The 15,285-nt window shown below is 42.1% G+C and overlaps 1 protein-coding gene across 6 annotated transcripts in view; it reads left to right on the plus strand.

Moving 5' to 3' along the window:
• RUNX1T1 (RUNX1 partner transcriptional co-repressor 1) overlaps positions 1-15,285 on the plus strand; it is a 446,411-nt gene that overhangs the window by 308,005 nt on the left and 123,121 nt on the right. For all 6 annotated transcript variants that reach the window (XM_033933228.1, XM_033933232.1, XM_033933227.1 and 3 more), the window contains one exon: positions 1,318-1,499. In XM_033933228.1, the coding sequence (XP_033789119.1) occupies positions 1,318-1,499 (182 nt within the window). The remainder of the gene's footprint in view (positions 1-1,317; positions 1,500-15,285) is intronic.

Genomic DNA, 15,285 nt, shown 5'->3' on the forward strand with positions numbered 1-15,285 from the left:
GGGAGCATGGGAAGCAAAAATAATGCTAACTTTAGACTGAGGGAGTGAGGGGAAAATTATGTCTGAGGGGAAAATTATGTCTGAGGGGAAATGACTTATACTATGAAAGGTTTTCTGTGAAGAACACTGAGAGGTGATATTTGAGGCTTGGTGAAGGGCATGAAGGACACTGAAGGAAGGTGTTAAAGAATACCTTTGGAAATATGTACTCAATTCCATTCTTGAGAAGGAATGCTTATACTCAAAATGCAGTTATTTATGGTGGGACATTATTTCTAGTAACTTTGTAAGGGTAACCATCGATTAAGGACCCAAGTTTTAGGAATAACATAAGACTCCTACAGGTTTGAAAGCATGATTTTAAACTTCCTTTTTATGAAGGTACTCAACTGAACTATTTTATATAGAGACATAGAAAAATGAAGGCAAATAAAGACCATAATGGCCTATCCAGTCTGCTGACCCATGCTGTATATTATTCCTTCCTCTCTCATATACTTGTCCGAAGTTTTCTTGAGTTCAGTTACAGTTTGTGTCTCTAGCACCTCCACCGAGACAAAAACTAACTGGGATGAACACAGAGGATCTCTAATTAGAAAATGAATGGTATTAAAAACAAAATTTAAATGGTTGCATGTACTGTATGTTTGGGTCGAGTGGTGTTTAGATAGCAACTCCAGCTATAAAGAACTGAAGCCACTACTGGGCAGATTTGTACCATATATGGCAATTCGGCTAAGGATGGGCTGAAGATGGCTTTGATAAAAACTGCAATAATTTGGAACATGAGGACAGTGCCGGTCAGACTTTTACAGTCTGTATCACACAAATAACAAGGTGGTTTGGATAGGCTGTAGCGAGCTTCATCAGCAACTCCAGTGGTTGGAACCTAAGGATGGTGTTGGGTAGAATTCTACAATCTATATCCAAGAAATGCAAAAAAACCAATTTAATTATGAATTGATAATGAGTGTGACTGTTGGACAGACTGGATGAATTGTGCAGGTCTTTATCTGCTTTCATTCACTATGGGTTCCTTTTACGAAGGTGCGCTAGCATTTTTAGCGCACGCACCGTATTAGCACGCGCTAGCTGAAAATCTACCACCTGCTCAAAAGCAGGTGGCGGTGGCTAGCGCACGCAGCAATTTAGCGCGCGCTATTCTGCACACTAAGGCCCTAGCGCACCTTCGTAAAAGGAGCCCTATGTTATGTTAACTGAATTCAAGAAAGCATGTGGGCTTTAATGTAACTATCTCAATTTTGACAGAGCAGCCTAGTTCTCTGTTTTCTTTTAATGTGTAATCTATGTTTACAGGCCAATTTGCCCCTGCTACAGCGGGAGCTCCTGCACTGCGCAAGGCTGGCCAAGCAGAACCCAGCCCAGTACCTCGCTCAGCATGAGCAACTGCTTCTGGATGCCAGTACCACCTCACCTGTTGACTCCTCAGAGCTGCTTCTCGATGTGAACGAAAATGGGAAGAGGCGAACTCCAGACAGGTGAATAAATATAACGCTTGTGCATTTCATCAGTTCTGACTAGCATCATTAATCTGATTGGAAGGGAATATGAAAGCCTGGTTATTTGACCAGGTGTTTAGTACTTGTTCTTGTTGGTGATCATAGTTATGGAGAATTGGTTGAGAGGACTATAAGTGGACTGATTTTATTGTTATAGTGTTTTTATATTGTATTTGTTGTGTTTGCATTTCATCCTTATATTGTAACCTGTCCTCAGCTTATTGATAGAACATGAAATCAAGTGAAAATATTTATTTTTTTGGTTGCATTACCTTCTTAGCAATGCAAATTATTCTGATTTCTGACATGCTTACCAAGAACAAAAAGTAATATGGAAGTATTACAAGATGAATAATTGGATGAGTATTTGGATTGGATTTCATCCTTAATTTTGTATTTACTGACATGTTCAAATATCTTTAGAGAGCTAAAATAATTTTATCATAAAAATATATACCTAATAAATGTGCATATCCCCTCTAATTCTATTTAACTTGCCATAAGTTAGGTGCTAATTAATAGCCTAAGTTTATGCATTCAAATTGGAGATAGTTAGGTGCCATTGACTCATATTCAAGTCCTAGTGATTTAATGAAATACAGATCTACAAAGAAATCAGTTTTGTGCTAGTCCAGTAAGGTCCTCCAGCATCGTCCCCATGGTTGTTTTCAATGTGTCCAGCCATCTGATTTCAGGTCATCCTCTTTGCCTGGTTCATTTGATCTTCCCGAACATGATGTCCTTCTCCAGTGATCTTTCTCTTCTGACAGTGTGCTCAAAATAAAACAGTCGTAACTTCATCATTAGGGCTTCGAGTGACATAGCTGGTTTGATCTCTTCCAGAATTGATTTGTTAGTTCTGGTGCATAAAATCCTTCTCCAGCACCAAAGCTCAAATGAGTCAATCTTCTTTCTGTCTTTTTTCCATAGTGTCCAGCTTTTGCATCCACAATTGACCACTGAGAAAATGAGTGTGTGGACAAGTTTGATCTTCATTTGGAGTTTTATTTCTTTGCCTTTGAATACTTTGTTGAGAGTCTTTATTGAAGAACGACCAAGTGCTATTCTGCCATGTGTTTCTTCCCCGCTAGTTGCTTCTTGGTATATGAAAGAGCCCAGGAGGTTGAAATCCTTTACAACTTCTATTCTATCACCTTCAAGCTCAAGATCTTCATCATTTTCTGTGTTCATGATCTTCGTCTTGTTTCTGTTCAGTTCTAATCCTATGTTATGACTTTCAGCTTTGACTTTTCTAAGTATACAGCATGGCTTCTTTACTGCTGGTCATGAGCATTGCATCATCTGCATAGCGCAGGTGGTTATATTTTGGCCATCAACTTTGAAACCAATGCTCTCTTCTTCCAAATTTGCTTTTCAGGAGATGGCTTCACATGAAATATTGCTACACCTTGCTACACCTTGGGTTTTGGCCGGGTACTAGTGACCTGGATTGGCCACCATGAGAATGGGCTACTGGGCTTGATGGACCATTGGTTGGCAATGTTTTTTCCTTCCAAATCTGTTAACACAGTTGAGTGAGGGCCATGATAGCACCTGCTGAGTCTTTGATTAATTCAGTTTGAATACTGTCGATACTAGGTGATATGCTTTTCGATAAAGCTTTAATTGCTGCTATGACGTTTTCTTTGAAAATATCTGGTTCTTCTTCAGCATCAGTTTCCAGTTCAATTTCCCCAATGTTTATACTCATTGCCTTTTTTGTATAGATTTTTTGTATATTCTTTCCATCTCTTTTTAATGACTTCTATATCATTCAATATCATTCCATTGGCGTTTTTAAACATCCCCAATCAAGGTTGGAATTTCTGCCTCAATCTCTTAACCTCCTGATGCTCTAATCTGGGTTTTCTTTCCCGTTTACATGTTCTGATTCAATTTTCTGACTAATATTCTTTAAATGGAAATTAGGCAGACAAATAGGGGCACAGCAGATAGTGCTTAGGGGCTGATTCTATAAAGGGCACCTAACTTAATTGGCAAAATACCTTTAATAGCCTCAATAATTGGTAAAAAAAAAAAATAATAATAATAATTGGGCGATGAGCGCCTATGTTATTCTATAAAAGACAGGCGCCTATCGCACGATGCTTAGCGGCCTAATGCCTAAGTGGGCTTATCTGTGGGAGGAGCCTGACTTAGGTGCCGCTAAACACAATTCTCCAAAAACATAGGCAATGTAAATGTAGGCCTTTAAAACCCTGGCTTACATTTCAGGCGTCTAGGTTTTCACATAGGCGCTACTAGGCGCAATTCTGTAAATGGTGCCTAAGTATGATTGACATGTGACCAGCACCATTTTTCTAGGCATCATTTATAGAATCAGCCCCTTAGTGTGCCACTGCAAAGGCAGTGTGTGTGTGTGGGGGGGGGGGTTCGGTCAAGGCATGGCAGATCATACACTTAGGGCTCCTTTTACCAAGGTGCGTTAGGGCCTTAATGTGCGGAATAGCGCACGCTAAAATGCCGCGCATGCTAGATGCTACCGCTTCCTCGCAGGCGGTAGTTTTTCAGGTAGCGTGCGCTATAGCGTGCGCTAAAAATGCTAGCACACCTTTGTAAAAGGAGCCCTTAGGCTCCATACTTATAGAATACTAAATTTAGTGCCTAAACGTTGGTTCCCAAATACCAGCCTAGTTTCTATTGTATAACAGAATCTGGGTGCCTACATGCTATTATAGAATGCTATTAGTACCCTGATTTTGAGCACCTTTTTATAGAATTGCCCCCATTCTGAACATAGCCTTGTCCTAGGTTCTCAGATGATACACCAGAGCTGAGAAAGACTGGAGCAAATGTATGGAGTCAATTGTAGGCTATTTTATTTCTTCATCGAAGTGTTTTAAGAGAAAAAGACAGTTTTCTCATTCTTGCATCCCATTTTCTCCTCCCCTTTTCCTTTTTGTCTTCTTTTTTTTTCTACTCACTTCCTCTCTCATTCTTTCTCTTTCACCTTATTGTCTGGAACCCCTCCCCTTTATCTCAGTCTCTCACTTGTTTCTATATAGTCTTAATTTCCATTTATTCATTTTTAGTCATTCTTCAGTCAAACTGAGATGATTAACTAGCATAGTTTGCTTTCCCATCTCCCTTAACTGCCAGCAACACCTGAAAGTATTAACAATAGCAGACATGCCCAATTTATTGATTCTTTCTATTAATGGAGCCATATGCAAATTAAAAAGACAAAGGGTAAGAACAGATCTTCATAGCACTCCATATTTCATCTCTTCATTGCCAGAAGACTGTTGGTTTAATTTTACCCTTTAACAACCTTCAGTAAAATCTGAAGCTCCTAACCCTGCCTCCTTTAACTAGTTCAGCAATAAACCAGGCTTTCCTGTATCAAAGGCAGAAGGCTTGTTATATTGCTAGTAAAGGTTTGTGTGTAATGCCATGTAGGGGGGAAGTTACCAATGTGGGCTACTATCAAGATGAGTTATTATATATTAAACTAGGCTATTATAACTAAGTCCTACTGTATTAAAAAAAATACCTGTGCTACAATAATATAACATAACTAGTCTTTAAGCCCGTTACATTAACGGGTGCTAGAATAGATGTGTCTGTCTGTCTGTGTTTCTTTCTCTCTCTCTCCTTGGCCACTGTCTGTGTCCTTCTATCTTCCCCCCCTCCCCAAGCAAAACTGTCTGCCCCCAGCACACTCCTCCACCCAAAGCAGCCCCCTTTACCTCTCCCTGACTCCATGGCCCCTTCTGTCTTCCCTTAGTGGCCCCAGTGCTGCCTTCCATGTTCTTAATGTCCCATTCAATGTCCTTAGTGCCCTCAGTGCCTCCTTCCTATATCCTTAGTGCCCTCAGTGCCCCCAGTGCCTCCTTCCCGTGTTCTTAGTGCCCTTTCCTATATCCTTAGTGCCCCCAATGCCTCCTTCCAATGCCCCCCCCTCAACACCCTCCCCCCAAAGCCAGCCTGCCTGCCTCCAATCCCCCTGTGCAGTAGAACCTTTAATTTCTACCCCCCCAATTCTCCCATACAGTAGAATTCGGCATTTGCAGCATGTTTCTATCTACCCCCCCGCCCCCCACCCCACGCCACTACCGCTGCCATGCAGCCGACCCCACAGACCCTCCCACTGCCCGCAGGCACGAATGGTAGCCGTGTAGACACCTCCTTGGGCAGCAAGGTTCGGATGCGCACCGCCACGCGCACGGGGCTTCGGCGCCATTGATGGAGGAAAAGAGGCGCGAGCCGCGCATTCAAGGAAAGTGCGCCCACTTCATCTTGTTTCTTCGGCAGCCGCCCCCTCCCCCGTAGCAACTCCAACCTCTACTGGGCCCTCCAGTAGCTCACACTCCCACATCCATGCCCTCCCAGCAGGGAATTCTGAAAGCAGCGGCACGAGGTGGAGAGCAGGGAGGCTGTGGTGACGTAATATGCACGCATGCGCATTCGTGCTGCCGCGACAGATCAGGGGACGCGAGTGCGCATGCGCGCTTAGCTTTTTATTATTATTGATGGTAAAACAACACATTTTAACAGTAGCCCACATTGATAACTTCCACGTATGTGCACATTTTTAACCTCAGAAATCAGAGGTATTTCTAGGAGCAGTGGAATTATACTTTCAGATGCATTCATACTTTCTGATTTTAACCCTTTAATTGGTAGATGGTGAAACAGCTTCTTTCTGTAATTTTGATAATGAACGAGAGCAACAGTGCTAAGTAACAGGCATTTGGAGATGCAGATCTCCCATAAGAGCCATAGAAGACACATGTTGCTTCTGAGCAACAATGCCAAATAAAGGGTTAAAGATCACGTGTGTAATTGCCTTAGTGAATATTAAAAGAGCAAGTGTGAATGCGTGTAGATGTTTTTGGATGAGTAATTTTCAAAGGGAAAATGTGTGCATGCTCCCATTGAAAACCGGGGTACCTTACAAATGATTTTGCAATCCATTTAGAATGTAGGGGTTTGCTTCTGTATCATGTAGCACTGCCACTCTGTACATTGATGTGAATCCACTTCTTTTGGTGCTTCTATGTAGCTCTCATTTCTTTTGCTGGCTTTGCACAATAACACTAACATATTTATTGACAGCTAAACCTGTTTACTAGCTCTTGAAGTAATGTTACCAAATGTCTCTGATTTGGGGGGATTCCTTGATTTTAGTTTCTTGTTCTTGACATGTTACTATCTGGCTACCTTCTGTACCCGTTTTTAATAATGGGGCCAGAGGTACTGAATTGGAATTTGGCATGGGTATAGTGTTTCCCCATCCACTCCCCTCGTGTGATTCAGCATCTCTCCTTCATGTCACCACAGCCAAGGTCTGCCTTTCTCCTCAAACTCTGTCCTTCATATCTCCTCTTGATTTTGTTTTATTAGAATTTTAATTGTTACAAACATCAATAAAAGTAAAAGGAATACATCTTATAAAGAAAAGGAATTTAACATCCAATTTAGCACATTATTTCCTACAAACCCATTTCTTTGGAGAATATAGAAGGTTTTATATGTTCAAAAGAAAAACGTATGTATATATTTCAAAATAGAGCAGGCAAATTTTCTGTCTAACCCTTTTAAACCTGTTCCTGCTATTTAGATATAATCACTTCATTTTTTGCAAGGTAAGATTCTAAGTACATCTGGTCTAAACATACATAAGAATCTGTACTCCATGTCATCAAGTATTTACAGGGAAACTTTAGGAAAAAGGACCCACATCCTGTGAAGACCCTAGACTTCAGCATGAGGAAGGCCTTACATACAATGTTTTTGAGTTTGTCTGACCAAAAAAAGGTGGACTCTTCTTTTTAAAGAAAGTTCTCATAATCAATATTTTCTTCTCTACTAATGATAATATTACTAACAAAGTTGATCTTTTCTGAATAGACTCTTGAGAAGTTTCCAAGAATTTTGTCAAGTCTAGACTATCTGGAGAGTTCAGATTATCAATCTGGCCTTCTTGGGAAACCTTTCTAACAGCACAAGGCAACTAATAAGCATTCATTATATCTGTACCTTCCAAAGTTAATTGCAATGTCTCTTTCACATACATATTAAAGATTTCTCTAGGGTAGAGATAATGAGTTTCAGGAAAATTTAGCAACCTTAGGTTGACTGCTCTGGAGACATTCTCTAAGGCCTCCATTTGCAAATGTATTATCAAACTATCTTTCACTGAGATTGCTATTGCTGATTGATAGGATTTAACCTAAGAATTAACTTTCTCCAGATTTTGTTCAATATTAGAAAATCCTTTATCTTGCTCAGTAAATTTTGTAGTGGCCTCCTCTGTATATTTACTAAAAAGTGACAAATTATCTTGAAAAGTCTTGTCCGCCTTTGTTGTTGCTAAAAAAAATGTCTTTAAGGGAAATATCTTGTGAAATAGGAGCAGGTTCCTTAATAGATTGAGGACTATAATAATACAGGAGTTGGTACCTTAATTATCCCGATTATAGAATCTCTTTACAATTGAGTAGAAGATTCCTTTTTCTCCAGATGATCCCTGCAGAGGCTCCACTCTCTCCTCACTCTGCTTACAGGTGTACTCTTGATAATATCCAGGTTGTGGGGGTGGGGTACAACCCCCCAGAAGAAAGGAAAGCTTCCAGAGGAGGGGAAGACTCTGTATCTGGTACCAGAGTAGTGAAATGATTATCCATAGGTTCTTTAATGACTACCAAGGCAAACCTCCCCTTCGATCCTCCTTTCTTCTTTCCCATCAGAGTGGAGCAGAATACCATGCTCCACACTTCTAAGTACTCCAAAGGGCCTCCAAAGTGGCATTCCCCTTGGGCACGCCTTTTTGGGCACATAGCTGTATACCGCAGGATGGATGCTCAGATGAAGAAGAAAGCCAAGACCTCCCTCTGTTAGCTGGTTCTGAGACATCCAAGGGAGTGCCTGCTCTAAATTGCACTCCTCCAATGTTGCCAAAAATGTGCATGATAGATGGTCAGATGAAGGAGGGATCCAAAACCTCCCTCTGATGTCAGCTGGTTCTGGGGCATCTAAGGGAGTTCCTGCTCCAAACTGCACTCCTCTGATGTTGCCCCATATCTCCTCTTGTTTTATTCATACAAAAGAATAATAATGCTTTACAGAGCTTCAACTCAAGTATGTTGTGAGTCTCTGCTGGGTCCTGCCCCCATGGAGAGAAAAGAGGGAATTAAACATGCTGGACCTGAAGGAGGGGAAGGGAGTAGAGGTGCAGGTGCTGGGCTGGGTCAGGGGTGAGAAAGACATGAATGGACTGGGGGGGGTGAAGAGAGAGATTGAGATGACAACTGGAACGAGGGAGGAGAGAAAGAGTTGGTGGTTGAACTAAAAGGAGGAGGAGGAGGAGAGAGAAGAAAGGTAAACATGGTCTGAAGGGGGAGGATGGAGAAAGAGGTGGGGATGGCTGGACTGGAAGGAAAGAGGTGAATATTCTGGACTGCAAGGGGTAATTGAGAGAAGAAAGAGTGGAGATGCTAGACTGGAAGGGGAGAAGAGAGTGGGGTAGAGATGCTGGTTAAAAGGGGAAGAGGAGAGGCATGGAAATAATGGACTGAAAAGTTAAGAAGAAGGAGGATGGGGAAAGTGAGTTGCTGGTCTGAGGGGAAATGACAGAGTGAGAATTTGTTTGGAGGTAGAGAGAGTGAGAATAAAAGTACCCATAGAAGGAAAGGAGAAATGGAGGAAATAAAATGCTGGAGGAAGAGGATAAGATGTGGAAGAGAAAACTCATGCTGAGAGAAAAAAGGAATAAGAAGAGTAGGAAAGATAAAAAAAGAGGAGAATATCAAGAGAAAAGGGAGAAAGGAACACAGATAAGAAAAATATTCAAAATATCCACTGGTGAATGAAAAAGACAAGAAGGAAGAAGCAGAGCTAAAACTGAAAAGAAAAAGAAGGTAGACACCAGAGATAAAAACATAAAGAACAGATGAGAGAGCAAGAAAAGATAGAGATACTGAACAATAAAACTAAGCCAGCGATACTAAAGGCTGGATATATTTATTGTCTGATAGATATCAATGTAAAATGTCTTAGGACTCATTTTGAAATTCTACAATTGAACGTATGTTCCATTTGGGGGGAGGTGGGAGGGTGCAATTCTGTAGGCACCATTGTTGTGCTTGGTAGGATCCTATTTCTATAAGGTCTGCACCTTAAAAAGGCAATACACATGCCAGTAGTAGAGCTTGTGTTAAGTGCAGGGGCCAATGCTCCAGACACACATGTGTAACTTCAAGTACTCGACTCTAATTATTGTGTGGTAAGAAACTTAAAAGAATGTACGTCTAAGATATAAGATATAATATTCATTTTTAGTAAGTTATCATTTTATTCTGAAAGATTGCATAGAGAGAGAGAGAGAGTTCCCTGCCCTGCCTGGGTGTCCTAAATTTGCAAACCAATTATGTAGTAACCTTATCCTGAAGGGATGTCCCAGATAAGAGGAATTACTTCAGGGAACTTTCATTAATCATTTAGGAAGACATGTTATCAAATTGAAATGCACATAAGCAAATTGCTTACACTTTTTATGGAAGTCTGGTCTACTCTCCTTGACCCCTGTATCTATCTATCTTTCTTTTTTTCTTTCTTTCTTTCTTTCTTTCTTTCTTTCTTTCTTTCTTTCTTTCTTTCTTTCTTTCTTTCTTTCTTTCTTTCTTTCTCTCTCTCTCTCTCTCTCTCTCTCTCTCTCTCGGTGTCTGTCTGTCTTTCTTTCTTTCAGTCTGTCTCTCTCCCTGGCTCCCAGTCAGTCTTTCTCTCTGTCTCTCTCCCTGGCCCCCTTTATCTGTCTGTCTGTTTCTCTCTCTCTGGCCCCATCTGTCTATCTGTCTGTCTCCCATCCCTCCCCCTCCACTTCCCTGTGCAGCAGCAGCAGCATTTTACTGCTCCTTCACTTCCCTGTATTTACATCCTGTAATTCTTACCAGCATGGGAGGACTTATTCATTCGACTAAACACCTCTTCTGACAGCCAGACGCCTCGCAGCACTCGCACCCTGTCCGCCTCGTCCAGGCCGAAGGACATCCTCTTGCCGTTGCTCACGCCACCACCTATCACCACCACCACACTGCAGGAGACAAACCACCGCGTTAAGCACCGCAAATCTAACACGGCCATGGAGGCACAAATCACGGAGGCAGGGATCACGCCGTTGTAAGTGCGCATGTGCGCTTAGGGCTTTAATATAGAGGATTGTAAGTTACGCACATATCACCAGAACTTAGACACACAAATTTATGCCAGCCTGTTAGGCATCTGTGTTCCTTTTTAGAATACTAGCATATCTTCCTGTATAGAACAGGCTCATACCAGATGTTCTATGGGTGCCTATACATTTATAGACTTACTTCTAAGATGTCTGCATTTTCTATTTATGTTGGTAGTGGCATGGAAGCAAAAAACTGCATTAATTTTTGAAAATCCAAATGTACAAGAGTCATTTACTTCCCCAATATAAAACATTCTCAAGGAAGCTTCTTTAATTCAATTTTTAAAAAATACCTTGCATCATGGAAGCCTGTGCATATTTTAATCTGCTCTGAGGGAGGACAATTTTCAACCAGAGCAATCAAAATTCATTTGAAAAACATTCTGATTATTGCTATACATTATCTTGTGTATGGATATATACAAGTGTGCACAGTATTTTATAGAGAGAAAATGCTGACTGTACGAGGGTTTTCTATAAAATGTGAAAAGACTGACAGCAAAGCTTTGTGTTCTTCTGAATGTTTTCATGGTGCATATGGCCTGACACGGATGAGCAGCCATGGTGAGATTTTGGAGTCTATTAAACTAGCTCATTAAAAAGATCAATCTGTTTCTGCAATAACACTGGGAACCATCAGTCACTGAAAGGGAGAGAAAACTGACACCTGAGGAGAAAACACATTTTTATAATTTGTTCATGACATGTCATGGTAAGAAAGAACTTAGCATATTTCATTTTATAACTTTGCAAGCTTAAATACCAGGTCAACTACTACTAGAACAGAAGAGGTGTATTTTCTTTTTTTTTTCAGTTTGTAAATTCACCTTTTAACATCCAATTTAACATTTATCCAGTTCTGTTATATATTAGACAAAAGAGTGATTTGAATATTTTTTAGAAATTGTTAAAGCAATATTTGTTTTATAAAATGAAATGTGAATTGAGCACTTATATCTTTTAGTTTGGCACTGGATGAGATGATTAAGGAAGGGGTTTTGTAATTGTTTTTTACTTTATGGATGTTTGTAACTAATATTGTGTGTACTTTTGTGACCCACTTTGATAAAGGTAAGCTATAAGTTAATAAACTTTTTATTGGTTCTAGTTATAAAAAACTAACTGAAAAGGTTTTGGTTGGATTTCACTTCAGTCATTTGGAATTTAATCAATCAGAGGCGTAGCCTAATGGTTAGTGCAGTGAACCTGGGGAACTGGGCAACCCTTTACTATCCCAGGTATAAAAAGCTTATTCTGGCCACTAGGGACAGAATAAGACCCTGCAAATTGCTTTCCTGGATTGGTCACTATTGGAAACAGGAAACTGGGCTAGATGGACCATTGGTTATTCTTATGATCTAACCCCTCCCCCCCCCTTTTTTTTTTTTTTTTTGCTACCTTTGTCCCTCCTCAGTACGTTATAGTCAGGTATGGTGATGTCCAATTCATGAAACTCATTGAACCATGCCTCTGTAATAGCCACAATATCAAAGTCCTTGTCCACTATTCGTACTTCTAGATCAGGAATTTCATAAGCTAGACTATGAGCATATGTGCTCATATTCCTCTACTAATATTTAGAGAGGTTGCTTGCATTTTGTAAAGCTTTTCTTTTTATCATTTCATTCCCTTTGTTGAAATCATGTCTCTTGTTACCAGTGCAATGTTTTAGTGGGGGGTGACTTCTTCAAAGTTGAATATTGGAAGCAGATTGGCAAACTTGTAACTCTCCAAATTGATTCCCTTAGAATTAGGGTACAACAGGTGTTATATATCGAGGACCTGTAGACTATGTTTGGATTGGAAGCTGTCTCTAAATGTAATGTAATGTAATGTAATTTATTTCTTATATAACTATTATTTGTTATATGCCAAGAGTGAAAATAGAGAAGCCAGAGATCTTTTAGATTTCAGTATCTATAAAATTGTAGTTTAGCAATATATTGGATTAGAAGAGGGCATATATATGATTAGAGCCCTGCTCTCCGTTATAAGAATACAATAACAGAGCTTGATAGGTAACAGAATATCTCAAAGCAAAACCAAAATTAACAAAAGTCAGAAAATGTGTGGAGGAGCATAATAAAAAAAATGTCTGTCCTCTTTTGGCCTAAGGCCCTAAATAAACGCTGAAGGTAGCAGCAGGGAAAATGTCCATTCTAAAAAAAAAAAAGTCTAAAATGAGGTTTTTTTTTGAGACTTGGCTATCTGTACGTTCATCTGTTTAAATGCCCAGACCACCACTACGTCTAAACTTACAACACATTATCAACCAAAAAATAGCCTAAGTCCCAAACACCCAAAACAATAACTTTTAGGTGGAGGGACCAGTCCTTTGCCTAAAAGCTGGATTGTGTAACCAGCGTCTGTCAAAAACAATACTGGTTACAGAATCCACCCCCCCCAAAACGATCGTGGGAGGAGAGATGGCTCATCTCCCCTGCCGTGATTGCCCCACCCCTAAACTGCCACGACCCGTGGCAGTAGAGATGCCCAATCTCTCCTGCTGCGGTTCGTGCCAATTTGAGGGGAGGAGTGATTGCGATTATGGCAGGGGAGATGAGCCATCTCTCCTGCTGTGATCGTTGTGAGGGGGATGTGGATTCTGTAACCGTATTTTAAAGGGGGGTGCGTCATGGGCAGGAGGGCCTGGACCCTCCTGCCTGTATTTTAAGGGGGGGGGTCACGGGGCTCGCGCCTCAGTAGGAAGGGTTGGGCTCCCTCCTGCTGGTATTGATTCGGGGGTGGGGGGTGGATTGTGGCAGGAGATATTGGGCATCTCTCCTGTCGTGATTGGGATCACCCCTCCCCCTGAACTGGCACGAACTTTGATTATCGGTACTTGGACGATCTGGCTTATTGATCGGCCAAGTACCAGTTTAGGCCCCTTTTTTGGACTTTTTTATTATTATTATGAGCCCCAAAGCTGTTAAGAAATCTGTTATGATAGCCATACAGGTGTCTTTTATAGAATCTAGGCCACAATGTGTACCTGCATTTATTCACATTCTTATCACCTAAAGCTATGTGGCTTCTTATAGAGTTACCTCTCCTCTGTATCTGTGTATTTATGCATCCCTACATGGCTAAGGTGACCATACATCTCGTTTTGAACGGGAAAGTCCCGTTTTCGGATACCCTGTCCCGTTGTTCCCACACACAGCTTCGGGACGCCCAAAATGTTCCGTTTTCAGAGACAGCGTCCGGAAGCTGTGCGCGGGGACAACGGGACAGGTGATCGTTTCCTGTCCCTCTCCTGCCGCACCAAAAAGAAGCCTCCCTCCAGGCACGATTTAGGTCCACCGCCGCTGCTCCTCTGCTGCCACTACTGGAACCCAGAAGCCTTCTTCCCGACGTCAATTCTGACATCGGAGAGGATGTTCCGGGCCAGCCAATCGCTGCCTGGAGGGAGGCTTTTGTTTTCCGCGTTAGGGGGAGGGAGGAGGCAGGCAGGTAGGCTGGCTGTCTGGCTCTGGGGGAGGGAGGTAGGTAGGCAGGTTTAGGGGGAGGTAAGGCAGGCTGGCAGGCTCTGGGGAGGGAGGGAGGTAGGCAGGCTTTGGGGGAGGTAGGCAGGCAGGCTGGTTGGCTGGCTCTGGGGGAGGGAGGGAGGTAGGCAGGCTTTGGGGGAGGCAGGCAGGCTGGCTAGCTCTGGGGGAGGGAGGTAGGTAGGTAGGCAGGCTTTGGGTGAGGTAGGCAGGCAGGCAGGCTCTGGGGGAGGCAGGTAGGCTGGCTTGCTCTTGGGGAGGTAGGCAGGCAGACTGGCTGACTTTGGGGGAAACAGGCAGGCTGGCTCTGGGGGAGGCAGGAAGGCTGGCTCTGGGGGATGTAGGCAGGCAGGCTAGCTCTGGGGTAGGTAGACAGGCAGACTGGCTTTGGGGAAGGCTGGCTTTGGGGAGGTAGGCCGGCAGGCTTTTTGGGAGGGGGTGGGACAAAGGCTGGAAGCAGTGAGGGGACATAGGAAGGAGGGATGAAAGAAGGAAAGAAAATGGCAGAGAAGGGGGGTTGTAAGTAGAAGAAAGACTAGAGAGATAAAGGCCTGGACCAAAGGAGAAAGACAGGAGGCAGAAGCAGGACTTTGGGAGGTGCAGACAGAGGGGGAGAGCCCCTGAGGAAGAGCAGAGAGAGGCAAGATCATAACAGAGGAGGGAGAGAGAGAAAGGGAGACCTGGAACAAAGGTACAAAGGAGAACTGACACTGGATCTGGGGGCACTAAGGACATAGGAAGGAGGCACTGGGGGCACTAAGGACATAGGAAGGAGGCGCTGGGGACACTAAGGACATAGGAAGGAAGGAGGGAGGGAATAGAAAGGGACAATTGTTGGGCCTGAGTGCAGAAAGAAATGAAAGATAGGATGCACAGTCAGAGGGAAATGCAACCAGAGACTCATGAAATCACCAGACAGCAAAGGTAGGAAAAATGATTTTATTTTCAATTTAGTGATAAAAATGTGTCAGTTTTGAGAATTTATATCTGCTGTCTATATTTTGCACTATATTTGTCTATTTTTCTATAGTTACTGAGGTGACATCGTTGAAAACCCCCCAAATATAAATAATTAACATTTTCT

The sequence above is a fragment of the Geotrypetes seraphini genome, chromosome 2 (genome assembly GCF_902459505.1).
Source record: "Geotrypetes seraphini chromosome 2, aGeoSer1.1, whole genome shotgun sequence".
Classification (NCBI taxonomy): Eukaryota; Metazoa; Chordata; class Amphibia; order Gymnophiona; family Dermophiidae; genus Geotrypetes; species Geotrypetes seraphini.